The 27,984-nt window shown below is 45.2% G+C and overlaps 1 protein-coding gene across 3 annotated transcripts; it reads right to left on the reverse strand.

Moving 5' to 3' along the window:
- Positions 1-418: 418 nt before the first annotated feature.
- Positions 419-27,984, reverse strand: ndp (norrin cystine knot growth factor NDP). Of its 3 annotated transcripts, none has more exons than XM_078414731.1 (6): positions 27,883-27,984; positions 20,234-20,268; positions 20,009-20,149; positions 14,581-14,641; positions 11,608-11,710; positions 419-698 (listed from the first exon to the last, which is right to left on the reverse strand). In XM_078414731.1, the coding sequence occupies exons 2-6, from the start codon at positions 20,252-20,254 to the stop codon at positions 503-505; spliced, it is 522 nt and encodes a 173-aa protein (XP_078270857.1). In that variant the 5' UTR covers positions 20,255-20,268; positions 27,883-27,984; the 3' UTR covers positions 419-502. The 3 variants fall into 3 exon arrangements, 2 of the variants coding, with proteins under 2 accessions (XP_078270857.1, XP_078270858.1); XM_078414732.1 differs by lacking the exon at positions 27,883-27,984 and adding an exon at positions 27,540-27,589; XR_013548411.1 differs by lacking the exon at positions 20,234-20,268 and having other exon boundaries at positions 27,883-27,972.

Here is a 27,984-nt window from a genome sequence, read left to right on the forward strand (position 1 = left end):
GTAGAACAGGCTCAAAGAGCTAAATTGCCTACCCTGCTTTCATTTCCTATTTCAGAATCTTTCCACATATGTTGTCAAACCTGTTGATTTTTTCCAATATTTTCTATTTTTATTTTGGTTTACCAATGTTCTCTGGGAAACAGAAATCTGTCATCCTTATCTAGCCAGCCTAAATATGAATTAAATCACACAATGTGGTTGGGATTTTATGGTCTTCTGAAGCATCCTTACAAGTTCTTCCATTTTATTAAGTGCTTACAATGTATAATGGCATTCAAGGCAGCCGGGTATCATGTTCTATAAGAAGTGTGAAAATAATAAACCATGAACAAACCAAGAAATAGACATGGAAGACATAAAAATGTAAATCATTTTTATTTGAGATTAATCATCATGATTTATTTTAAATTACCTTCAAGAAAATTATTTCAGTGTTGGAGGAATGCCTAAATTACAATGTTGCTAAAATAATCTGGCAACTATGTAAAGCAAGTTGGAGTTGTTAATTCAGTTTTATGTACATAGATTTATCGCTAGGTATGTTCCTGCAGTCCTTGGACTGACATTGGCAATCCTTGATCACAGGGTACGTGATGACTTTGGTGCCTGTTTCACAGAGCATCTCTACTCTCCTTTTTTCCACGACATTTGGCACACAGCATCCACAGTTGTTCATTTGATCTGTTCTTGCACTGTACCTGCGAGATGAAGCACAGGATTAGACATTGCAATGGAAAACAATCTCAGCCAAATGATGAATGACTGATCTTTTTAAAAAGCCACACGATTATTTCACAGGAGTTGTGAAAATGTTTGTGAGAATGCACTAACACACTAACAGTACAACTTAAAAGGGTAGCACAGTGGCAGAGCTGCTGCCTTGTAATGTCAGAGAACCGGGTTCAATAACTATGGGTGCTGTCAAGACGGAGTTTGTACCTTCTCCCTGTGACTGCATGGGTTGCCCGTAATGTGTTATTGACGAGTAGAATCTGAGGGAGTTAATAGGAAAGTTGGAAGAATAAAGTAGAAACAATGGACTTCAGATGCTGGTTTACACAAAAGAACACAAAGTGCTGGAGTAACTCAGCATGTCAGGCAGCATCTCTGCAGAACATGGATAGGTGACATTTTGGGTTGGAACCTTCTTCAGACTGATGGTAGAGTCAATATGTCTGAAGAAGGGTCCTGACCCAAAATGTCACCTATCCATGTTCTTCAGAGATGTTGTTTGACCTGCTGGGTTACTCCAGCACTTGTATGCTTTTGTTGGAAGAATAAAATAGGATTGGTGTAAATGGGTGCTTGATGGTCAAGTGGTGTCCTGAGGTAAAGGGCTGTTTTTATATCACATTGTGATATGAGGTGTTCAGAAAAGGTCGGGAAATGAAAAAAGGAGGAGTGGCATCCTGACCAAGGAAGCTATTATCGTGCTAAGGAGTCTTGAGCAAAAACAAACAGCTGGAGGAACTTAGTGGAATTACCATCTGTGGAATGAAATGGATAGACAATGTTTTGGGGTTGGGATCCTTCTTCAGTCTGTTTATGATCCGGATGTCGTAATTGATAGCTTTGTGGCCAAGTTTGCAGATGATACGAAGATAGATGAAGGGTCAGGTAGTGTTGATCTAAAGATCATAAGTTGTGTAGGAAAATAACTGCAGATGCTGGAACAAATCGAAGGTATCACAAAATGCTGGAGTAACTCAGTAGGTCAGGCAGATTCTAGGAGAGAGGGAACGGGTGACGTTTCAGGTCGAGACCCTTCTTCAGACTGATGTCAGGGGGGCAGGACAAAGGAAGGATATAGGTGGAGACAGTCTGTCTCACCTGGAAAGACTGTTTGGGTCCTTGGATGGAGTCGAGGGGGGAGGTAAAGGGACAGGTGTTGCATCTCTTGCGGTTGCAGGGGAAAGTGCCCGGGGAGGGCGTGGTTTGGGTGGGAAGGGACGAGTGGACCAGGGAGTTACGGAGGGAACGGTCTCTGCGGAATGCAGAAAGTTGAGGAGATGGGAAGATATGGCCAGTCGTGGGGTCCCGTTGGAGGAAACAGAAATGTTGGAGGATGATTTGTTGGATACGCTGGCTAATGGGGTGGAAAGTGAGGACAAGGGGGATTCTGTCCTTGTTACGAATGGGGGGGGGGGGGAGCACGAGCGGAGCTGCGGAATATAGAGGAGGCCCTAGTGAGAGCCTCACCTATAATCGAAGAGGGGAAGCCCCGTTTCCTGATGAATTATGACATCTCTGATGCGCTAGTGTGAAAAACCTCAACCCGGGCGCAGATGCGGCGTAGACAGAGGGATTGGGGGTAGGGGATAGACTTTTTGCAGGAGACAGGGTTGGAAGAAGTGTAGTCCAGATAGCTGTGGGAGTCAGTGGGTTTGTAGTAGATGTCAGTCACTAGTCTGTCTCCTGTGATGGAGATGGTGAGGTCCAGAAACGGGAGGGAGATGTCAGAGATAGTCCAAGTATATTTAAGAGCAGGATGGAAATTGGTGGTGAAATGTATGAAGTCAGTGAGTTCTGCATGGGTACAAGAGGTAGCACCAATGCAGTCGTCAATGTAGCGGAGGTAGAGTTCGGGGATGGGGCCGGTGTACATCTGGAACAGGGATTGTTCAATGTACCCGACAAAGAGGCAGGCGTAGCTAGGGCCCATGCGAGCGCCCATAGCTACGCCTCTGGTTTGGAGGAAGTGGGAGGAGTCAAAGGAGAAGTTGTTAAGGGTAAGAACCAGCTCTGCTAGGCGGAGGAGAGTGTTAGTAGATGGGGATTGGTTGGTTCTATGGTCGAGGAAGAAACGGAGGGCTTCAAGACCATCCTTGTGGGGGATGGAAGTGTAGAGTGACTGGACATCCATGGTAAAGATGAGGGAGTGGGGGCCTGGAAACCGGAAGTTATCGAGGAGACAGGGAGCATGTGAGGTGCCTTGGACGTAGGCGGGGAGGGATTTGACCAGGGGGGATAGGATGGAGTCGAGGTAGGTGGAAATAAGTTCGGTGGGACATGAACAGGCAGAAACAATGGGTCTGCCAGGACAGTTCTGTTTATGGATTTTAGGTAGAAGGTAAAATCGGGCCGTGCGGGGCTAGGGAACGGTAAGGTTGGAGGCATTAGAGGGTAGAGTGCAGGAATTGGTGAGGTCCGTGATGGTGTTGATGATTAAGGTCTGGTGCTCGTCGGTGGGGTCATGGTCCAAGGATAAGTAGGAGGAGGTGTCTGAGAGTTGTCATCTGGCCTCAGTCCGGTAGAGGTCAGCACGCCAGACTACCACAGCACCTCCCTTGTCAGCGGGTTTGATGACCAAGTCAGGGTTGTTGCAGAGTGAGTGGAGGGCTATACGTTCAGGTGGGGCGAGGTTAGAGTGAGTCAGGGGAGTGGAGAATTTGAGGCGGTTAATATCACACCGGCAGTTGGAGATGAAAAGTTCTAGTGAGGGTAGTTGGCCAACTGGGGGAGTCCAAGAGGAGGGGGTTCGCTGGAGACGGGAGAAGGGGTCATTACTGGGGGGTGAGGACTCTGGGTGGTGAGGACCTTTCTGTCATGGGCCTCCTCCAGTGCCATAGTGAGGCCCACCGGAAACTGGAGGAACAGCACCTCATATTTTGCCTGGGCAGCTTACAGCCCAGCGGTATGAACATTGACTTCTTCAACTTTAGATAGTTCCTCTGTCCCTCTCCCCCTTGCTAGTTCTCCCACTCTCTTCCTGTCTCCACCTATATCCTTTCTTTGTCCTGTCCCCCTGACATCAGTCTGAAGAAGGGTCTTGACCTGAAACGTCACCCATTCGCTCTCTCCTAGATGCTGCCTGACCTGCTGAGTTACTCCAGCATTTTGTGATACATAAGATCATAAGTGATAGGAGTATAATTAGTCCATTTGGTTTATCAAGTCTACTCTGCCATTCAATCATAGTTGATCTATCTCTCCCTCCTAACCCATTCTCTGCCTTCTCTCCTTAACCTCTGACACCCGTACTAATCAAGAATCTATCTATCTCTGCCTTAAATATATCCACTGACTTGGCCTCTACAGCCTTCTGTGGCAAAGAATTCCACAGATTCACCACCCTCTGCTTAAAGAAATTCCTCCTCATCTCCTTCCTAAAAGAACATCCTTTAATTCTGAGGCTATGACTTCTAGTGCTAGACTGTCCCACAAGTGGAAACGTCCTCTCCACTTCCACTCTATCCAAGCCTTTCACTATTCTGTATGTTTCAATGAGGTTCCTCCTCATTCTTCTAAACACCAGCGAGTACAGGCCCAGTGCTGTCAAACGATGAAGTAGGGAGTCTGCAGAAGGATTTGGACAGGTTGGGAGAGCAGGCAAAGAACTGGCAAATGGAATACAGAGTAGCAAAATGTATGGTTATGCTCTTTGGTTGATGGAATAAAGGCATAGACTATTTTCTAAATGGGGAGAGGATTCAGAAATCGGAGATGCATAGGAACTTAACTGTGTTGGTGCAAGATACCAGAAAGGATAATTTGCAGGTTGAGTCGACAGTATGGAAGACAAATGCAATGTTACCATTAATTTTCAGATTACTAGAATATAAAAGCAAGGATTTAATACTGAAGATAGGACTCGACCTGAAACATCACCCATTTCCTCTCTCCAGAGATACTGCCTGTCCCGCTGAAGTACTCCAGCATTTTGTGTCTGACTTCAGTTTAAATCAGCATTTGCAGTTCCTTCTTACACATGTAAAGCTGAGGCTTTATAAGATGCTGATCAGGCAACACTTGGAATATTGTGAGCAGATTTAGGCCTCAAATATGAGGAAGAATATGCTGGCTTTGAAGAGGGTCCAGAGGAGGTTAACATATGACGAATATTTAGGAAAATAACTGCAGATGCTGGTACAAATCGAAGGTATTACAAAATGCTTTTGTCGAGACCCTTAGCTATATAGAAGGAATAGGTGACGTTCTGGGTCGAGAACCTATATCCTTTCTTTGTCCTCCACCCCCCCCCCTTACATCAATCTGAAGAAGGGTCTCGACCCGAAACGTCACCCATTCCTTCTCTCCAAGATGCTACCTGACCTGCTGAGTTACTCCAGCATTTTGTGATACCTATGAAGAATGTTTGATGGCTCTGGGCCTGTACTCGCTGGAGTTTAGAAGGACAAGGGGGGATCGCATTGAAATTTACCAAATAATGAAAGGACCAGAGGGCATAGACTCAGAATGAAAGGATGTAGCTTTAGAATAGAGATGAGCAGGAATCTCTTCAGTGAGAGGGTTGTGGCAATTCATTACCAAAGCTGATTGCAGAGGCTAAGTCAATGGGTATTTTTAAAAAGTAGATTGATAGGTTCTTGAATAGTAGGGGCATCAATGGTTAAGGGGGAAAGGCAGGAAAATGCGGATTAGAGGCAAAAATAGATCAGCCATGATCAAATGGTGGAGCAGACTTCGTGTGCAAATATTGCAATTCTGCTCCTATGTCTTGTGGTGCCTTGTAGATGGTGGAGGAACATTGGGGGTATCAGGTGATGAGTCAGTTTTGGCACGAGGCCCAGCCTTTGATCTGCACTTTTAGTTGTGGTATTTAAGTGGCTTATCCACCTGTTTCTGGTCAATTTGGTATTTATAATGTTATTAGAAGTCGAGGGTAGGTGATTTGGCACCTTTTCTCATGGGTGACAATAATTGCTTGTTACTTTTACAAAGCAAATTTTGCTTGCCTCTTGTCAACCCATGTTGCCTTGGTTGTGTTCAGGCATGGGCACTTCATCTGTTGAGGAAATTAAAATGAATTTGAAGATTGTTTAATCTTCATGATGCACAAGCTGAAGGTGGATGAAGATGTTTGGACCTAGGTCACTGCCCTAAGGAACCCTTGCGAAGTCCTGTGGGTGGGCTGATCGACTTTCAACAACCACAAACATCTTCCTTACTGCAAGGTACAATTCTGACTATTGGAGTTATTTCTCCATGATACCCATTTATTTTAGTTTTACCAGAGAGCCTTGATGCCAAGCTTGATCAAATACTGTTCCTGTGTCAAGATCAGGTACACTTACGGCATTTCCAAAACATAGTTAGAAACATAGAAAATAGGTGCAGGAGGAGGCCATTTGGCCCTTCGAGCCAGCACCGCCATTCATTGTGATCATGGCTGATCGTCCCCAATCAATAACCGTGCCTGTCTTCTCCCCATATCCCTTGATTCCACTAGCCCCTAGAGCTCTATCTAACTCTCTCTTAAATCCATCCAGTGATTTGGCTTCCACTGCCAAAGTGGAAGCAGAGAATTCCACAAATTCACAACTCTCTGGGTGAAAAAGTTTCTTCTCACCTCAGTTTTAAATGGCCTCCCCTTTATTCTAAGACTGTGGCCCTTGGTTCTGGACTCGCCCAACATTGGGAACATTTTTCCTGCATCTAGCTTGTCCAGTCCTTTTATAATTTTATATGTTTCTATAGGATCCCCACTCATCCTTCTAAACTCCAGTGAATACAAGCCCAGTCTTTTCAATCTTTCCTCATATGGCAGTCCCGCCATCCCAGGCGGTTGCACTGCCTCAATTACAAGGATGTCCTTCCTCAAATTAGAAGAACAAAACTGTACCCAATACTCCAGATGTGGTCTTACCAGGGCCCTATACAACTGCAGAACCTCTTTACTCCTATATTGAAATCCTCTTGTTATGAAGGCCAACATTCCATTAGCTTTCTTCACTGCCTGCTGTACGTGCACGCCAACTTTCAATGACTGGTGGACAAGGACACCCAGGTCTCGCTGCACTTCCCCCTTACCTAACCTAACTCCATTGAGATAATAATCTGCCTCCTTGTTTCTGCCGCCAGTGGATAACCTCACATTTATCTATTTTATACTGCATCTGCCACTCATCTGCCCACTCACACAACCTGTCCAGGTCACCCTGCAACCTCCTACATCCTCTTCACAGTTTACACTGCCACCCAGCTTTGTGTCATCCGCAAACTTGCTAGTGTTACTTCTAATTCCCTCTTCCAAATCATTAATATATATGGTAAACAGTTGCGGCCTCAACAGCTAGCCTTGCGGCACTCCACTCGCCACTGCCTGCCATTCTGAAAAGGACCCGTTTATTCCTACTCTTTGCTTCCTGTCTGCCAACCAATTTTCTATCCATGTCAACACCCTACCCCCAATACCATGTGCTCTAATTTTAGTCACCAATCTCCCGTGCGGGACCTTATCAAAGGCTTTCTGAAAGTCTAGATACACTACATCCACTGGCTCCCCTTCATCCATTTTACTTGTCACGTCCTTAAAAAATTCCAGAAGATTAGTCAAGCATGATTTCCCTTTCACAAATCCATGCTGACTTGGACTTATCCTTTTACTGCTATCCAAATTCACCGTTATTACCTCTTTAATAATTGACTCCAGCATCTTTCCCACCACCGAAGTCAGGCTAACTGGTCTTTGGTTTATATTTGGACTGAGATTGTGATAAGGACGGGAGTTCAGTGGTTCTGGCAAAACCCAAAGTGGAGAAAGATACAAAAAGCTGGACTAACTCAGCGGGACCTGTTCCGCTGAGTTACTCCAGCTTTTTGTATCTATAATCGGTTTAAACCAGCAGTTCCTTCTTACACAAAACCCAAAGTGAAATAATTTAGTAAATCTTGGGAGAATAAATGCTGCTTGATGGTATAGTCATTGACACCTATCACCTTTGCCAATTGCAAGTGCACTCTCTGCCAGTGTGTTAATTATTCTGATTGGGTTGTTCCTGCTTTGTGTGAACACTGGGGCAATCTTCCGCATGCATCACGGCCTGGTTCAGCAACTTGAATGCCCAGGAATGAAGACTGCAAAAAGTTGTGAACACTGAGCGGTCCATCACGGGTTCTGACCTCCCCACCATTGAAGGGATTTACCAGAGTCGCTGTCTCAAAAAGGCAGCCAGCATCACCAGAGACCCACACCACCCTGGCTATGCATTCATTTCACCCCTGCCATCGGGAAGAAGGTACAGGAGCCTGAAAACTGTAACGTCCAGGTTCAGGAACAACTTCGCCCCTGCAACCATTAGACCATTAAACATTGTAAGTGCTGAAATAATAAAATAAGTGCTGACCTCCATTTATATACTAAAACTCTCATTTGTTTGTTTGTTCCTGAACTACAGCCAAAACGGTACATGATAGCGCAACAATTTTACACCCACCTTACTCACTGTCGTCCATGCATGTGTGTTTATACACACACTGAACTTTTTTTTCTCTCGTTTATTATATTGTTAACAGTATACAATGTTTACATATTCTGTTGTGTTGCTGCAAGTAAGAATTTCATTGTTCTATCTGGGACATATGACGATAAAACACTTGACTCTTGATTGTCAGGTGGCAGCCAGTGTTGTAACTGTGCTGAAGATCATTCTAATTTTGGAACACCAGTATTCAGTACAACCGTGGGATGTTATCTATTTCCTTAGTCTTTGCTGTTTCCAGCATTTTTGTCTTTATCTAGATGTTGCCGAATCAAATTGCTGGAGACTGGATTCTGTGATGGTGCAGATCTCAGAAGAAAGCCTTCTGGTTCAGCAACTCAGCACTTCGGACTGAACATGGTTGCAAATACTTTAGCCTTATCTTTAACACTCACATGCTGGACCCTGCCAACATTGAGGGCAGGGATGTCCTCATCCTTTTAGCTGTTTATCTATTAAAAAAAAACCCCTGCATACTCTGGAAACTATTCATGTCCAAAGCTAGCATTTCTGTATCAGTGTAGGTATGTATGCATTACATTTTATTACAATAATATAGAATGACAAGAATGAAAAAATATCTTGACACGTGTTATTTTATTCCCAATATTAGGATTTTTGGAAATATATTTGATGTCACTGATTGCGAATGTGTACGGGTGGGCCCTAATGAAATGTATGTGAGAGAACAGTGATCATGATAGGGAGAACCATGTGCTGAGAAGTGTGAGTGCTGAGACTGATATATATATATATATATATAGAGAGAGAGAGAGAGATTGAAAGAAAAAGGTTACTAAACAAATAATTCGAGGTAATCACAAGAAAGAAATTAGAGATATATATATGTGTGTGTGTATGTGTGTGTATATATATATATACACGGGTCCGCTTGGTCTAATATATATATATATATATATATTAGACCAAGCGGACCCGTTGGGCCCATTCCTCGTATTGGGGTGGGGGAGGAGAGAGTGGGATGGGGAGGAGAGAGTGGGGGTGGGGGAAGAGAGAGTTGGGGTGGGGAGGAGGGGGACAGTGGCGATGGGGAGAGTGGGGGGGAGGGGGTGGGGGAGGAGTGAGTGGGGGTGGGGAAAGAGGGGGTGGGGAAAGGGGGGGGTGGGGGAGAGTGAGATTGGGGGTGTGGAGGAGTGAGTGGGGGGGAGGGTGGGGGAGGAGTGAGTGGGAGTGGGGGAGAGAGTAGGGCTAGGGAGCAGGGAAGGGGAGAGAGTGTGACCCCTGGACCCAAAGCCTCTCCTGTATTGGTGTAGCATCCTCAACCCCCCACTCAATCCCCCTTATCCCCCCCCTCCTCCCCCCACTGACCCACTCCCCCCCCCCTACCCCACCCCCACTTGCACCTCCCCTGCCCCCACCCCCACTCCCCCCAGCCCTGCCTCCACCCCCCCTTCCCCCCCTCCCCACCCCTTCCCCCCCTCCCCACCCCTATTCCCCCCTCCCCTCCCCCCACCCCCACTCTCACGGCCTGCACCCCTCTCCCCCCCACCCCAATCTTCCGTCCCCCCCACCCCCACTCTTCCCTCCTCCCCACCCCACCCTTCCCTCCTCCCTAGCCCTACTCTCCCCCCCACTCCCACTCACTCCTCCCCCACCCTCCCCCCCTCACTCCTCCACACCCTGAATCTCACTCTCCCCCACCCCCCCCTTTCCCCACCCCCTCTTTCCCCACCCCCACTCACTCCTCCCCCACCCCCTCCCCCCCACTCTCCCCATCACCACTGTCCCCCTCCTCCCCACCCCAACTCTCTCTTCCCCCACCCCCACTCTCTCCTCCCCATCCCTCTCTCCTCCCCCACCCCAAGTCTCTCCTCCCCCACCCCAAGTCTCTCCTCCCCCACTCCCTCCCCCTCACTCTCTCCTCCCCCACCTCCACTCTCCCCACCCCCCCCCTTCCCCATCATCCCCCTCTTTCCCCACCACCCCCTCCTTCCCCACTCTCTTCTCTCCCCTCCTACCCCCACCCTCCCCTCCACCCACTCCCCTCCGCGGACCCGTTGGCGGCGAAAGCCACTTACCACTATCCGTGCGTGGAGGGTGGAGGAGGGAGCTCCGGAGTGCGGCTGTTGCTGTGGCCTGGCCGAGCCCGGACTACTCGAGGCGGACAGGGCGGTGGCTGAGACCCGCAGAGGTGGGAGACGGATAGCGCGGCAGGGGCTGGGACTACTCGAGGCGGGCGGCACGGCGGCTGTGGGCTGGGTCTAATCGAGGCCGGAGGCAGGGCGGGAGGCGCGCACAAGATGGTGGAGCGTGAGGAAGAGGAGGAGAGCGGCCTCCATCTTTCTGAAGTCGCGACGGGGCAGTCGTTGGAAGCGGCCCTGATCGACGCCGCCATCAGTGGAAGTGGCCGCTGAAGGAGGAGGAGAAGCTGCCCGCTGGTGCTTGTGTGCGGTAATGGTGCAGGGCGCTGGGCCCGGGCGGCAGCGGGAACGCGAGGACACCGTGGGTTGAAGGGACGGAAGGGAAGAATGAGTGGACCATCAGTCCGACCCTCTCCCTCCTGCTCGGAGTGTCCCCCAGGTGTGGGAGAGTGGGGAGAGTGAGGGGAGAGAGAGGAGAGAAGCGAGGGGAGAGGGGAGAGAAGAGAGGGGAGCCCCTGATTGCGGGCGGACGGCTCCGCTAACAGCGTCCATCTTGTTTGTGCGAGTGAGGAGAGAGGCCATGCCTGCCCTATGGTGACGTCATGCGCACAGCACTTTGAAAAATGTGTTTAGAAATTAAATTTTTTAACTTTAAAATCTCTCTAACTTAAAAAACACAAGACCAATTTAAATAAAACTTTTTATAAACAGTCGCCAGTACAATGGTGATTAAGGTGGCGCTAAAAATGTGGCGCTATGGTTTACCGTTTTGGCTGCTGGTCCACATTTCCACAACCATATCTCAAAATCTCAGAGATAATATATACATACAGACATACAAATATATATATATATATATACAAGATCTGAGTTTTAGTAGGATAGATAGATAGATATAGATAGATGTTGTCCTGCTCTACATTTCACTGGTATCTTTAAGTGTTCTGGTGATGCTTTTCTCCCCTCCTAATTTTACCAGTATTGATTCCCTGACGTAATATTGACAATGTCAGGGATACACTGGGCCATGTGGTTGTATATTTTGGTGGTACATATTTCTGCCGCTGTTACTGGTCCAGCGCACCTCATGGATGCCCAGTTTTGAGCTGTTAAATTTGTTCTGAATTTGTCCCATTGAACACACTTATAATACTACAAAACATGATGCAGAGTGTCTGCAGTATAAAGACAGGCTTTGCTTCACAAAGGACTTGCAACAGTCAGTTGTCCAATTTTGTATTTAAAAAAAATTAGGAATAAAAATATTACTGATGATTTCTTACTCATTTGATGAAGAGCAATATCCTTCACAGCGGGTCATTGTGACGTTGTGCATGCATCCATTCTTAATTAGCGTATCGCTGTATTTTTTAAGCAAACATTTAGCTGTGGAAAAAGTAACAGTTATTATTTAGGAAGAGTTGCGATTCTCAGTAGCTTTAGTAATCTATGGTTTAAGTATTTAAAAAATATGTCTGAACTGCATTTGGTGATGTTGATGTGTTACTCTAGTACTGGAAATTGCTGAAACTCAGAGGGAACAGTGGTAATGATATCATATCTTTACCACTCTGCGATGTAGAAATTCATGCATTCAGGATATAATGTATAGAACTGCCTCAGCTTGTATTGCATCGTGCATTTAAATTTTTTTTTTTTTTTTTTTTTTGTTGTTTTTTTGTCATTGTCGTCGTTAAATGTACGTTTTGTTTTATTTTTAACTCTGTGTATGTGGGGGGGTGGTGGGGGGGTTGGGGGAAACCTTTTTTCAAATCTCCTCCTCAACGGAGATGCGACCTTTACCGTGTCGTATCTCCGTTCGCGCTACGGCCTAACATCGTGGAGTCGGCGGCCTCCAGCTGGGATCGACCTCAAAGACTCCGGTCGCAGGGCCTGGACTTACCATCTCGGAGGCTTCGGCCGTGGGCCCTGCAGACCGCAACATCGGGAGCTCGCAGGTCCCTGGCTGGCGACCGGCTTTTGGGAGCTCCAGCCGTAGCAGCTTCGACCGCCCCGAAGCGCGAGGTACGATCGACCTGCCCGCAGGCCCTTCATCGCCCTGCGTGGCTCGGCCGCAGCACTTTCCATCGCCCGGTGGGGGCTCAGGACTTTCATCGGCCTGCTCGGCTCGGCCCTGGGACTTTCCATCGCCCGGTGGGGGCTCAGGACTTTCATCGGCCTGCTCGGCTCGGCCCTGGGACTTTCCATCGCCCGGTGGGGGCTTCAAAAAGTTGGGAGCCTCGATCACCTCGTGGCACCACGGGAGAAGAATGAGGAGGAGATAAGACTTTGCCTTCCATCACAGTGAGGGTATGCCTAGAGCAATCACTGTGATGGCTGTTTTGTGTAAAAAATTATATCTGTGTGTCTTGTGCTTTTTAATGTCTACTGCCGGACCCTGACGTGAGAGGACGCTGGCGTTAAGTATTCGCCGCTTTTCCGTCAGGATAGTTTGTCTGTTTGTTTCTATGTTAATTCTTTTTGTAAAGCGCTTTGAGCATGCGATAAGGCGCTATATAAAATAAATGAATTATTATTATTATTATTATTCTTAATCATTTGCTGCTGGGAGATGATATGGCTCCAGCTTGGATGGTCTGTTCCAGAAAACCTTCAGATCTGACAAATGTTTAGAAACTGGTTCAAAATGGAGCAGAAATATTTCCCTGCCTCACTAGCTATAAAAATAAGGGGAATGTGTCCATTTCAATACCGGCTATTCGGGTTAACCAAATCCTTTATTCCAGATCTTATATACAGTGAGGATCTTGGTTGAGTCTTAGCTCCCTCTGTTGGATCGTGCAAACTTCACAGGAGATGTTCGGAAGCAGCCTGCCAATTGTTTTTATCAGCAGACAGACCAATTCTCACATTCAGGGCTTTTAAAGGTTACATGTTTCTATCTCGCCAAGAGGGAAACAACCAACTCTTCCTGGCATTATCTCACTCCCTGCACTCTGCCATCATTGATGGTTGGTTTTGTCACTAAGTCTGCCCTCTGGTGTTGTTCATTAAACTCCCTCCACTTGGTCACCTTGTTTTTTCCTTTCAGAACATTCCTTTGTGACCATGAAATTGACCCCCCATGCTAGCTTGTCCCTGAATCTCTGGTTTTCTGTGCTCAGTTTCGATAGTTTCATTCCTGACTCTATTGGAAAATAGTTTTGACACAGCTTGAGCACATAGGAAACATAGAAAGGTAGAAAAGGGCAAGGGTTCTTGTGCTTCAAGCCTGTTTTCAATAAACTAAGACAATAGTTGAATGAATAACCATATCCCTTAATACTCTTGTCTAACAAAATTCTCTCATTTAGGTCTGAAGTTAATAAGTGACCTGACTTCAATTGCATTTGTATTAGAATTCAATCTTTTACCACCATCAGTCACGTAATTCACTTCTGAAGTTTCAGAGTCTATCCATCGTTCCCAGATTTCACATTGTAATCATTATTCCCTCACTATTATATTGGTTCTTCGAGTTGTTGTTTATTAGTTCTCTTTAATAATTGAAGACAGTGGTAGGAGTCTCATAGGATTCATAATGATTTGGGTTTTGAGCCCCACCCCAGACACTTGACGGAGGCACCTTATAGGTGAGATGTTGAACAGTGGACCTATCTAGAACACAGTGTCAATAGTTTGGTCATTAGCCGCAATATTTCCCCTAATTTGAGGAAGGACATCCTTGTAATTGAGGCAGTGCAGTGTAGGTTCACGAGATTGATCCCTGGGATGGCGGGACTGACATATGAGGAAAGATTGAAAAGACTAGGCTTGTATTCACTGGAGTTTAGAAGGATGAGAGGGGATCTTATAGAAACATATAAAATTATAAAAGGACTGGACAAGCTAGATGCAGGCAAAATTTTCCCAATGTTGGGTGAGTCCAGAACCAGGCGTCACAGTCTTAGAATAAAGGGGAGGCCATTTAAAACTGAGGTGAGAAGAAACGTTTTCACCCAGAGAGTTGTGAATTTGTGGAATTCTCTGCCACAGAGGGCAGTGGAGGCCAAATCAGTGGAAGGATTTAAGTGAGAGTTAGATAGAGCTCCAGGGGCTAGTGGAATCAAGGGATATGGGGAGAAGGCAGGCACGGGTTATTGATTGTGGACGATCAGCCATGATCACAATGAATGGTGGTGCTGGCTCGAAGGGCCGAATGGCCTCCTCCTGCACCTATTTTTTTTGTTTTTATGTTTCTAATATTCCCTGTGTAATTTAAAGTGGTAAAACACATCCAAGCACAGAATACCTACGTTTCTGTTCTTTGCAGTCATATAATTTGCAGCAGCCATTTGAATCAAACCCTATAAATGTCTAAAAATAGAAAGCAAAGAATAATTTAGTTCAAAATAATCATAAAATAGCTGAAATTATTAATTGGCTTATTATTTTCTTTATCGTTGGAACAGTTAGTCAAGGTAACAATTCTTGCGTAAAGTGCAATGTCTTGTAAAACCAAATCAGAATGCTTTTCTGATCAGTATGTTGAGTCTATGATGGAACTAACTCCAAGGTGTCAAGCCAGCGAACATTATTGGTGATATTCGTGGCTAAATGTTTAACGTGACATATTGTATTTGATTTGACTGAATGAACTGTAATCTATTTACCTTAAATAAGATGAGTCCTCTGCAAAGGTAATTATGTCAGATGTATATGCGACTATTCAGGAGTAATTTCCTGAGCCTCAAAGTTTGGTTGCCGTAACAATTTGGAAGTGAATCCGTTCCTGCTTGATTTGTTACAATTAGAATTTGACTAGGGTTTGCTAATAGACCTTTTTTAATTACTGTAAAAGGTTGTGTCTCACTTTTAAAATTTCAATTAGTTTTTACTTTGGAACTAGCTGCAAGTTTTGAAGTTCAAAACAATAACAATGATCAAAAGTTGTGTGTCGGGTATATCGACATGTTCATTTTTGAGACTCAAATAACGATTTGTGAATCATTCCAGTTTCTGTGGAGGACCTCCAAGCTTTGCTCTGGGCACTACTATCTGTCTCAAACCTGGGCGTGCCAAATGCTGGGACTACATCTGTTGCACCCTGAGCTTGTACTAAAGGCTCACAGAAATCTCCAAAATGTTTAGTATGACAGGAGGGCATTCAGATTTTTTTTGCTGGCTAGGTTTTTCAACTTACTCAAGAGTCTCAGTCTTACAGATGTATTTGTAAATGGGATTAAGGTCTACGCCTCCATCTCTTTTCTAGCTTCTGAACTGAAGTGGTATCTGCTCCCTCAACTATTAGAACAATTTCTCTGATATTCCGGCCAATATCTATATCTCACTTAACGTTAATAATATACATTACCTTATCAATGTAATATTACATTTTGTGGGAGATTGCTTTATGGATATAGCTTCATTATATCTCAGTAGTGCAAAGTGCTTCAATGAGTGTATAGAATCTGGGGCACTCTGAATGGATACTAGTATTCTGCTGCCACACCCTTCCATTCAAATGTCCCAAAGTTTTTATGTGCTGCAGCTCTGAAAACGTGCAGGAAGCATGACACAATACAGCACAAAAAAGCCTGCTCATTGGCAATCTATCCAAGATCATAAAGATATATTGATTTCACGACTGGTATGCCATGGTTGCAGTACGTGCTATCTAGAAGATTCACATCAGCATATTACTATTGTCGTACGTAGCCGTGTGTACTAAACGCATCAGCACCACCATATGGGGGATCAAGAGTAGCAGGCACATTGTCTTACACCATCGTCCAGTCACAATGATACTGGACTGAAATGCATCAAAATTGGAGGAGTTGCAGGCAGTGAGGAAGGCTGTCTGAAAATACAGAGAGATATAGATCATCTGCAGAAATGGGCAGAGAAATGGATGATAGAGTTAAACCTGAGCAAGTGTGTGTTGCACTTTGGGAGGTTGAATGTAAGGAGAGAGTATAGAGTTATTGGCAAGACCCTTAACAGCACTGTTGCAAAGGGATCTTGGGGTCCAAGTTCATAGGACACTGAAGCTGGAAGCACATGTAGATAAGGAGATAAGGAAGGCATTTGGTATGGTTGTCTTCATTGCTAGGGGCATTGAATATGAGTAAGGAAGTCATGATGCAGTTCTGTAGGACTTTGGTTAGGCCGTGTATGGAGTATTGCGGCAGTTCTGGTCCCCCCATTACAGGAAAGATGTGGAAGCATTGGAGAGGACGCAGTGGAGGTTTATTCCATGGAAGTGGCTTCATGGAAGGAAGCAGAGGGTGATGGTGGAGAGATATAAACGGTGATATGGAGGGATATAGAACAAATGAATGAAAGATAAACAAAAAGCAATGATGATCAAGGAAAGGTGGAACCCACAATGGTCCATGTTCGCTGTGGGGTAGGCGATAACGAGTTTTACAGACAGTGAAACTCAACAGGACGACACTGAAACTGGTACGACAACTAGGGTGGGGAAGGGACGGTTAGAGAGGGGATGCAAGGGTTCTGAAGTTACAAAAATCAATAGGTATACCACAGGGTTGTAAGCTGCCCAAGCTAAATATGAGGTGCTGTTCCTCCAATTTGTGTTTGGCCTCACAGAAAGATCAGTATGGGAAGGGGAGTTAAAATGTTTCGCAACTTTCGGCGATCACGTAGGCCAAGGTTAACTGAGCAAAGGTGTTTAGCGAAACGATCGCCCAGTTTGCACTTGGTCTTGTCAATAAATAGGAGTCCACACCTGGAATACAGTAGATGAGGTTGGAGGAGGTGCAAGAGAGCCTCTGCCTCACCAGAAAGGACTAATCAAGGTCCCTGGACAGAATTGAGGGAGAAGGTATAGGGACAGATGTTGGCTCTCCTGCAGTTGCAGGGGAAGGTACCTGGGGAGGGGGTGGATTGGGTGGGAACTGATGAGTGGGATGAGTTAACCAGGGAGTTGCGGAAGGAACAGTCCCTGTGGAAAGTGGATAGGGCTGGAGATGGGAAGATGTGGCTCGTGGTGGGATCCTGTTGGTGGTCGAGAAAATGTAGGAGGATTATGTGTTGTATGTGTGGCCGATGGGGTGAAAGGTGAGGACTAAGTAGACTCTATCCCTGTGGCGACTGGGGGAGCAAGAGAGGAGTTGTGGGATACTGAGGAGTCACATGTGAGGGCCTCATCTATGATAGAAGAGGGGAACCCCTGTTCCCCAAAGAATGAGGACATCGTGGATGTCCAGGAATGGAACACCTTGTCTTAGGTGCAGACGTGGTGTAGATGGAGGAATTGGAAGAAGGGGATAGAGTCTTTGCAGGAGGCAGGGTGGGAAGACGAGTAGTCTAGATAGTTGTGGGAATCAGTAGGTTTATAATAGACCTGTTCCAGATGTACACCGGCCCCATCCCCGAACTTTACCTCCGCTACATTGACGACTGTATTGGTGCTACCTCTTGTACCCATGCAGAACTCACTGACTTCATATATTTCACCACCAATTTCCATCCTGCTCTTAAATATACTTGGACTATCTCCGACATCTCCCTACCGTTTTTGGATCTCACCATCTCCACCACAGGAGACAGACCAGTGACTGACATTTACTACAAACCCACTGACTCCCACAGCTATCTGGACTACACTTCTTCCCACCCTGTCTCCTGCAAAAATTCTATCCCCTACTCCCAATTCCTCCGTCTACGCCACATCTGCGCCCAGGATGAGGTGTTTCACACTAGGGCATCAGAGATGTCCTCATTCTTCAGGAAACGGGGCTTCCCCTCTTCCATTATAGATGAGGCTTTCACTAGGCCCTCCTCTATATCCCGCAGCTCCGCTCTTGCTCCCCCTTCCCCCCATTCGTAACAAGGACAGAATCCCCCTCGTCCGCACCTTCCACCCCACCAGCCAGCGTTTAAAAAAAAAAAAAAACCTCTAACATTTCCGTCACCTCCAACGGGACCCCACTACTGGCCACATCTTCCCATCCCCTCCCCTTTCTGCATTCTGCAGAGACCATTCCCTCCGTAACTCCCTGGTCCACTCGTCCCTTCCTACCCAAACCACTCCATCCCAAGGCACTTTCCCCTGCAACCACACGAGATGCAACACCTGTCCCTTTACCTCCCCCTTGACTCCATCCAAGGACCCAAACAGTCTTTCCAGGTGAGACAGAGGTTCACCTGCACCTCCTCCAACCTCATCTATTGTATCCGCTGCTCTAGATGTCAACCTCTCTACATCAGCGAGACTAAACACAGGCTCGGCGATCGTTTCGCTCAACACCTTCGCTCAGTCCGCCTTAACCAACCTGATCTCCCGGTGGCTGAGCACTTCAACTCCCCCTCCCACTCCCAGTCTGACCTTTCTGTCATGGGCCTCCTCCAGTGCTATAGTGAGGCCCACCGGAAATTGGAGAAACAGCACCTCATATTTCGCTTGTGCAGCCTACAGCCCAGCGGTATGAACATTGACTTCTCCAACGTTAGATAGTTCCTCTGTCCCTCTCTTCCCCCCCTCCCCCTTCCCAGTTCTCCCACTGTCTCCACCTATATTCTTTCTTTGTCCCACCCCCCTGACATCAGTCTGAAGAAGGGTCTCGACCCGAAATGTCACCCATTCCCTCTCTCCTAGATGTTGCCTGACCTGCTGAGTTATTCCAGCATTTTGTGATAACTTAGGGATGGAGACGGTGAGATCAAGAAAGGGGAGGGAGGTGTCCATCTTTGTCGAAGTGAATTTCAGTGAAGAGGCAGACATAGCCAGGGCCCATGAGAGTGCTCCTGGCTACACCTTTCATCTGGAGGAAATGGGAGGAGTCGAAGGAGAAATTGTTGAGAGTGAGGATCAGCTCCGATAGTCGGAGGAGAGTGTTAGTTGCTGGTGGTGGAGTTAGATACATTAGTGATGTCCATGAGGCTTTTAGATAAGCACATGGAAGTGCATGGATTAGAGGGATATGGATCATGTGCTGGTAGATGAGATCAGTTCAGCTAGGCATCATGTTCGGCATAAGCATGATGGCCGAAGGTCCGCTCCTGTGCTGAACTGGCCTATTTCTATGCCAGAGTTTGGATCTGTATTAGGTGACAAGAGATCAAAAGAAAAAAAATAGCTTTTTTAATGCACATATTATCATAATCTGGGTGTTTTTGATATGACATATATTAACACAGCTATTTGAGTGTTTCCTCCTTGATGGTCATTGCCTGATTTTTATCAGGGCTTCATGATGTGCAGTTGTAGGTGGTACACAGTGCATCCACTATGTGTCAGTGGTGGAAGGAATGAATATTGAAGGAGGTGAATAGGAAACAATCATTATAGTCATACAGTACACATTGAACAAATAGCTATAATGCAATTTAAAGTTTCTGGTTGGATTGCTGTATGCAGGATCAAATTACCAAAGATTTAATATGGTATAGAGAAAATTTGTATTGACAAGCAAACAGCTTACTAATAATTCTGGTGAAATGATGGTAGCGCTGTTAAATTATAAGATGATCAATCCCAAGATCTGAGTTCAAATCGCATTATGACAGCTGGATTTAAATTTAGAATACTAACCTCGAAAGTGGAAATTACAGAAAGGTATCTTATATTAGCGTATTCTAATGATTTGACTAAAGATTATGTTTCACATTATAATTAGAATAGATTAGAATTTAAATTATTGCAAAATTTAAAAACTTATTGGAGTGCACAAAATTAGGAAGATTAAGATGAGAATAGGTACATCGTAAAATACTCACACATCTGTGACCAGGTGCGGGTTCATCAGGGCATTTGTATCCAACACTTCGACTGAAGAGAAATGCCTTATTGTTCTTGTAAAGACAAATTATTATTGCCTTCAAACAGCCGTCTTCCTTTATTTCCAGAATCTCTCCAAGCTGCAGAGAGAAGGAAAATATATATCTTTTGGAGCCCATATAAAATAGTTGTTTTAATTAAAATTTACAATAAATTGTATTTACCGGCAAAATATTCCCATTCATCGTACAACTCAATTCTGTAAAAGAAAATAAATAATTTATGCTGGGAGTTTTAATTTAAGACGGCAGGATCTTGATTAGTTGGGTAAGTGGGCTGGGTAAATGGCAAATAGCGTTCAATTCATATAAGTGTGAGAAGATGCATTTTAGGAAGTCAACCTTTTGCAGTAAATGGTTGCAGACCAGAGGGAGTTTGGAGTACAAGTACAGAAAGTGGAATCACAAGATGGTGAAAAAGGCGTTTGGCATGCTGGCCTTTATCAGTCAGGGTATTGAGTATAAAAGTAGGGACATTATATTGCAGCTGTACAAAATGTTGATGAGGTTGCACTTGAAGATGATACAAGTTGGTTCTCATCCTAGTTAGAAAGATGGAAATTTACTGATTACAGGATGTTCAGGAGGCATGGTGCAAAATATTTAAATATTCAGGACCCGCAACGTCACCTATTCATTTTCTCCAGTGATGCCACCTGCCCAAATGAGTACTCCAGCATTTTGTGTCTCTCTTTGACATTGTTCTCTATTTCTTATCTGCTTCCTTTCTGCTCTGGGACCCTCGTCCCTGCCAACCTGATTTAAACCTTCCAGAATAGTACTTGCAAATCTCCTTCCCAAAGATATTGTTGACACCTCCTCCTCCTACCTCCAGGTCAGGTGCAACCCTGTCCCTCTTGCACAGGTCACCTCTGCTCAAGAAGAGATCCTAATGATCCAATAAACTTGAATCTGAACCCCTGCATCAACTCCTCAGTATGTATTCATCTGGCCTAATCTTCTACTGTATCCTGCTCTCATTAGCACATGGCACTAGGAGTAATCCAGAGATGACTACTTTCAAGGTCCTGTTTTTTTACCTCTTTATAACTCCATATATTCACTCTGTTGGGCCTCATCCATTTTCCAACTTATATTGTTAGTACCAATGTGCATCACAATTCAATGAGTCAATCGGTCCGAAGAAGGGTCTTGACCCAAAATTACATGCTGCTGGCTTACATGGCGTTACTCCAGGACTTTGTGTTCCTTTTTTGTAAACCTGCATCTGCAGTTCCTAGTTTCTGCATCACTCTGTCTACTCACCCTTCCCATTGAGAATGTTCTTTGGCTGCTCCAAGGCACCCTGAACTGTAGCACCAGGGAGGCAACACACCATCCTGGTTTGCCCTGTTTGCAGCCACAGTATCTCCTATCTGTCCCCCTAACTGTAGAGGATCCTATGACAAAAGCCCTCTGCAATTTCACCCTACCAGTTGTACCTCAGAGGCAAACCTGGTGCCACAAACCTGGCTGCTGCTGCTGCTACTTTCCCTTGCACAGTCAGTAGGTAACCAAAAGGGTATGTGTGTTTTTCAGGGGAATTCCCCAGAGGATTCCTATACTCTCTACCTCCTCCCTTTACCTTTCCTGATGGGCATCCATCTACATTCTGCCTGCACCTTAGGTATGTTCACCTCATATTATTCATAGTTTAAGCAGACATGACAGCAATGTTTAAGAGGCATTTAGACAGACATATGAACATAGAGGAATGGAGGAATCTAGATCAGTGTAGGAGACATCATAGTCAGCATGGACATTGTAGGTCAAAGGGCCTGTTCTTGTGCTGTACTGTTCTAGGTTGCTTCATTTGGTGAAAAAGACAGACTCAAGTGTGGGGAAGGCTACCCATGACAGCCCATTCATTTCATATATACTTGGTTTGTTAATTGGATGTGAATAATGGTGGAACAATTCAATCACCATATAGTTTCATAGGGAATAGTAAGATCTTGAGAACAATCGATCACCTCCCCACCGAATCACAGGGGTCACTCACATGCTGTAAACACTCAAAGCTATTTATTATCCAAATGCTCAATGCTGCATTTCAGTGTTAGCCAAGAACATAGTAAGCTCACCAGGGTCAGAGAGGCAGTAAATTCCTGGTGCAAGGAATACTTTGAAGACCTCATCATTCATCACTCTAAACCTGATGGGAACAGAAATGGCTCCATCCCACGGTAACTATTTGCCTCTATGCCTCACTGACAAGAACCTAAAATGACCACATCCCAACGAAAATATAACAAACCTTCAGAGTGGATGGTAACCTTGTGGTAGATTTGAAACTTAATATTGACTGGCTTTAGTAACAGATATACAATATCATCCACACTGGGGAAAAGGCTAATATTCCAGGAGACTTCAGAAATGCTGCAATCCTGATCATATTCAAGAAAGGAGACAAGACTGGTTGTGGTAACTATGAAAGGATCACTTTACTGTCTTCCAGAGGTGTCCCTTTGCTGTCTTTCATCACCAACATCCTTCTCAACTATCTCCTCCCAGCAATTGAAGAGACGCTGTGCGTCCTGTCTAGCAAGAAGCGCAGTGGACAAGATTTTCTTGCATGACAATTCCAAGAAAAATACAAGAAAAAGCATCAGCCACCATACGGGGCCTTTTCTGAGATTGAAGCCTTTGATCAACCAGCTCGGTTTGAGGAACATTTTCTTAAATCTGGCTACCCACAGAACTTTGTCACCATTTTAACCCTGTTCTGTTATGACATTCAGGCCACAATATTAACCAGAGAGCTTCTAACAAAGCCAATGTCAGAGAAGACTGATGTCAAATATCATTTCTGTGGCATGGACACATCTTTCCTCAGATAAGGAGACTAAAACTGCATATAAAACTCCAAATGGGATTTCAACAGCTACAATAATCTTTAATCCTATGCTCAAATTCTCTTGCCATGGAAGCCAACATAATTTGCTTTCCTAGTTGCCTGCTGCACCTGAAATTCGTTGTGAACGGTTGGTGCACAATGGCAGGCAGGTATCATTACATCTTCCCATTTTCTTCCAATCTATCATCATTCTAATAATAATCTATATTTCTATTTTTGTCTGATTGTATTGAAATTATAGCGATTATAGAATAAATCTGATTATATTGAAATTATAGCGATTATAGAATAAATCTGATTGTATTGAAATCAAAGAACTATTTGTCAAAACATTAACTGTTCCCTTTGAATCGCCCTACCTGTGATCAATGGCAATGGTGTTGACTCTGGAGAGGACACATGATAAATTTTGAAACTATGCTGTCACTTGAAAATGGGGAATAGCAGTTATTATGACCCGACGAATCTGCATTTCACACATTGAATCTGCACATTAACCTACAGTGTCCTTTGTAATGTTTGGGACAAAGACCCATCATTTATTTATTTGCCTCTGTTCTCCACAATTTGATATTTGTAATAGAAAAAATCACATGTGGTTAAAGTGCACATTGTCAGATTTTTATAAAGGCCATTTTTTAACATTTTGGTTTCACCATGTAGAAATTACCGCAGTGTTTACACATAGTCCCCCCATTTCAGGGCACCATAATGTTTGGGACACATGGCTTCACAGGTGTTTGTAATGGCTCAGATGCGTTTAATTGCCCCCTTCATGCAGATATCAGAGAGCTCTCAGCAACTGGTCTTTCCTCCAGTCTTTCCATCACCTTTGGAAACTTTTATTGCTGTTTATCAACATGAGGACCAAAGTTGTGCCAATGAAAGTCAAAGAAGCCATTGTGAGACTGAGAAACATGAATAAAACTGTTGGAGACATTAGCCAAACCTTAGGCTTACCAAAATCAACAGTTTGGAACTTCATTAAGAAGCTGGTGAGCTTACTAATCTCGAAGGGACTGGCAGGCCAAGGAAGACCTTTACAGCTGATGACAGAAGAATTCCCTCTATAACAATGAATAATCCCCAAACACCTGTCCGACAGATCAGAAACACTCTTCTGGAGTCAGGTGTGGATTTGTCAATGACTACAGTCCGCAGAAGACTTCATGAACAGATATACAGAGGCTACACTGCAAGATGCAAACCACTGGTTAGCCGCAAAAATAGGATGGCCAGGTTACAGTTTGCCAAAAACTACTTAAAAGAGCAACCACAGTTCTGGAAAAAGGTCTTGTGGACAGATGAGAAGAAGATTAACTTATATCAGAGTGATGGCAAGAGCAAAGTATGGAGGAGAGAAGGAACTGCCCAAGATCCAAAGCATACCACCTCATCGGTGAAACACAGTGGTGGGCGTGTTATGGCCTGGGCATGTATGGCTGCTGAGGGTACTGGCTCACTTATCGTCATTGATGATACAACTGCTGATGGTGGTAGCATAATGATTTCTGAAGTGTATAGACACATCCTATCTGCTCAAGTTCAAACAAATGCCCCAAAACTCATTGGCAGGCGGTTCATTCTACAGCAAGGCAATGATCCCAAACATACTGCTAAAGCAACAAAGGAGTTTTTCAAAGCTAAAAAATGGTAAATTCTTGAGTGGCCAAGTCAATCACCTGATCTGAACCCAATTGAGCATATTTTTTATATGCTGAAGAGAAAACTGAAGGAGACTACCGCCCAAAACAAGCATAAGCTAAAGATGGCTGCAAAACAGGCCTGGCAGAGCATCAGGAGAGAAGACACCCAGCAACCCATTGGAGGGTAGTTAATGTTATCCCACTTTTTAAGAAAGGAGGGAGAGAGAAAACTGGAAATTATAGACCAGTTAGCCTGACATCGGTGGTGGGGAAAATGCTGGAGTCAATTATAAAAGAAGAAATTGTGGAACATTTGGATAGCAGTAACAGGATCGTTCCGAGTTAGCCCGGATTTACGAAGGGGAAATCATGCTTGACTAATCTGGAATTTTTTGAGGATGCAACTAGGAAAATGAACAAGGGAGAGCCAGTGGATGTAGTGTACCTGGACTTTCAGAAAACCTTCGATAAGGTCCCACATACGAGATTAGTGGGCAAAATTAGGGCACATGGTATTGGGAGTAGGGTACTGACATGGCTAGAAAATTGGTTAGCAGACAGGAAACAATGAGTAGGGATAAATGGGTCCCTTTCAGAATGGTAGGCAGTGACTAGTGGGGTATCGCAAGGCTCGGTGCTGGGACCGCAGCTATTTACAATATACATTAATGACTTAGATGAAGGGATTAAAAGTAACATTAGCAAATTTGCAGATGACACAAAGCTGGGTGGCAGTGTGAAGTGTGAGGATGCTAGAAAGGATGCAGGGTGGCTTGGACAGGTTGTGTGAGTGGGCAAATGCATGGCGGATGCAGTTTAATGTGGATAAATGTGAGGCTATCCAGTTTGGTGGTAAGAACAGGAAGGCAGATTATTATCTGAATGGTGTCAAGTTAGGAAAAGGGGAAGTACAACGAAATCTGGGTGTCCTTGTTCATCAGTCACTGAAAGTAAGCATGCAGGTACAGCAGGCAGTGAAGAAAGCTAATGGAATGTTGGCCTTCATAGCAAGAGGAGTTGAGTATAGGAGGAAAGAGGTCCTTCTGCAGTTGTACAGGGCCCTGGTGAGACCACACCTGGAGTATTGTGTGCAGTTTTGGTCTCCAAATTTGAGGAAGGACATTCTTACTATTGAGGGAGTGCAGCACAGGTTCACGAGGTTAATTCCTGGAATTGCGGGACTGTCGTATGTTGAAAGACTGGAGCGACTGGGCTTGTATACTCTGGAATTTAGAAGGATGAGAGGGGATCTTATTGAAACATAGAAGATTATTAAGGGATTGGAGACGATGGAGGCGGGAAACATGTTCCCAATGTTGGGGGAAGTCCCGAACCAGGGACCACAGTTTGAGAATAAGGGGTAGGCCATTTAGAATGGAGATGAGGAAAAACTTTTTCTCTCAGAGAGTTGTGAAGCTGTGGAACTCCCTGCCTCAGAAGGCAGTGGAGGCCAATTCCCTGGATGATTTCAAGAGAGTTAGATAGAGCTCTTAATGTTAGCGGAGTCAAGGGATATGGGGAGAAGGCAGGAACGGGTTACTGATTGTGGATGATCAGCCATGATCACGGTGAGTGGCGGTGCTGGCTTGAAGGGCCGAATGGCCTACTGTCTAACTGGTGAATGGCCTACTGTCTAACTACTGTCTGTTGTCTAACTGGTGATGTCGCGAGACTTCAAGCAATCATTGCATGCAAAGGATATGCAACAAAATACTAAACATGACTACTTTCATTTACATGACATTGCTATGTCCCAAACATTACGGTGCCCTGAAATGGGGGGACTATGTATGAACACTGTTGTAATTTCTACACGATGAAACCAAAATGTATAAAAATGGCCTTTATTACAATCTGACAATATGCACTTGAACCACATGTGATTTCTTTCTATTACAACTCTCAAATTGTGGAGTATAGAGGCAGATAAATAAATGATGGGTCTTTGACCCAAACATTATGGAGGGCACTGTATATTTAAAACATTACATTTCTCCATGCTCTCCCATTGCAGTTGAATGGTGTTGAACCGAGATTCAATTGGAACCCTATAATTCTTTGTTGGAACAATCAGTGGTCTTGGATTGTGCAGGAAGGAACTGCAGATGCTGGTTTAATCCGAAGTTAGACACTAAATAATGCTGGAGTAACTCAGCGTGACTGGGTGGCATCTCTGGAGAGGAGTGGGTGGCTTTCCGGGTTGAGACCCTTCTTCAGAATGAAGAAGGTCTGGGAAGGGGTCTCGACCCAAGGCGTTGCCTGCTCCTTCTCTCCAGAGATGCTGCCTTTCCCGCTGAGTTGCTCCAGCATTTTGTGTCGTCTTGGATTGTGCTTTGCAGCAGGTGAGACCACGCAATTGGAGGGAATACTGACGGGCAGAGCAGGGGGTGTTGAGAGAGTATGGAGTATGTAGGAGCCATTTACGCTTAAATTAGTTACTATTATGGCCATGTTTCATATTGCTAGTTTCTCTTTGTCTGTACTTTGGAATGTGGGATTTGATACGTAGAGGGGCATGTCGACATCTGAGGAGGCTAGCGTAGCCACAGAGATTGGGGGTCTGTTGGAGGATGGAGACAAAACAGATTTTTACCACACCAAGTCCGCCGTGTCATGCAAATAGTTTTGCCCAGGTATTCACTCGCATTCTATCCCATTTAAATTGTGGAAACACTTGTGATCGGAGACGATAGACACAAAATGCTGGAGTAACTCAGCGGATCAGGCAGCATCTCTGGAGAAAAGAAATATGTGACGTTTCTGGTCGAGACTCTTTGTCCAGTCTGAAGAACAGTCTCGACCCGAAACGCCACCTATTCCTTTTCTCCAGGGAAGCTGTCCGACCCACTGAGTTATTCCAGCTTTTTGTGTCTATCTACGGTTTAAACCAGCATCTGTAGTTCCTTCCTACACACTAGTTCTAGTGGACTATATCACAACTGACCCGGTGGCGCACCCTGCCACCCACCTGCTCCCGCCGCTCGGAGTGCCTAGGATGGTTTTCGCGGAAACAACGGCCGTCGGCAGCGACGTTTTCCCGGGCGCGTGCCGCCGGCGCCCGCTGCCCGTTGGTGAGCGCCCGCCTCCCGTCCCGCGCGGAAACAGAGGAGCGCGAGGGTGGCTTTTGCGGCAATGGGCGGGAAAACCCCGAACCTACCGTTGGAACGAGGGCCCGGATAGCCAACGTGTCCAACCGTCAGGCGGCGGGCCGAACCGGACAGGGCCGGGATAGAACCTCAGTGATGACTCCACTAGTAGATACCAGTAATGGATTCAAGGAAAATACCGGCATTGGAGAGAAATATACATACTTAACTTCCTGGACCTCCGAAATGTCAGACAAATGAGTAAATATCGACCTGGTGAGTGTCAGGTTTTTAGAGGCTGGCTCTAGTAGTACATGTCAGTCTTGA

Source organism: Rhinoraja longicauda, chromosome 18 (genome assembly GCF_053455715.1).
Source record: "Rhinoraja longicauda isolate Sanriku21f chromosome 18, sRhiLon1.1, whole genome shotgun sequence".
NCBI lineage: Eukaryota > Metazoa > Chordata > Chondrichthyes > Rajiformes > Arhynchobatidae > Rhinoraja > Rhinoraja longicauda.

Coding starts and splice junctions, on each gene's coding strand:
- ndp (XM_078414731.1), bottom strand. CDS start 20,254: ATGAATGGGAATATTTTGCCG. Junction 14,642..20,008: donor CCGCACCTGGTCACAGATGT/GTGAGTATTTTA, acceptor TTCTATTTTTAG/ACATTTATAGGGTTTGATTC. Junction 699..11,607: donor TATTGCTCTTCATCAAATGA/GTAAGAAATCAT, acceptor TTCATCTCGCAG/GTACAGTGCAAGAACAGATC.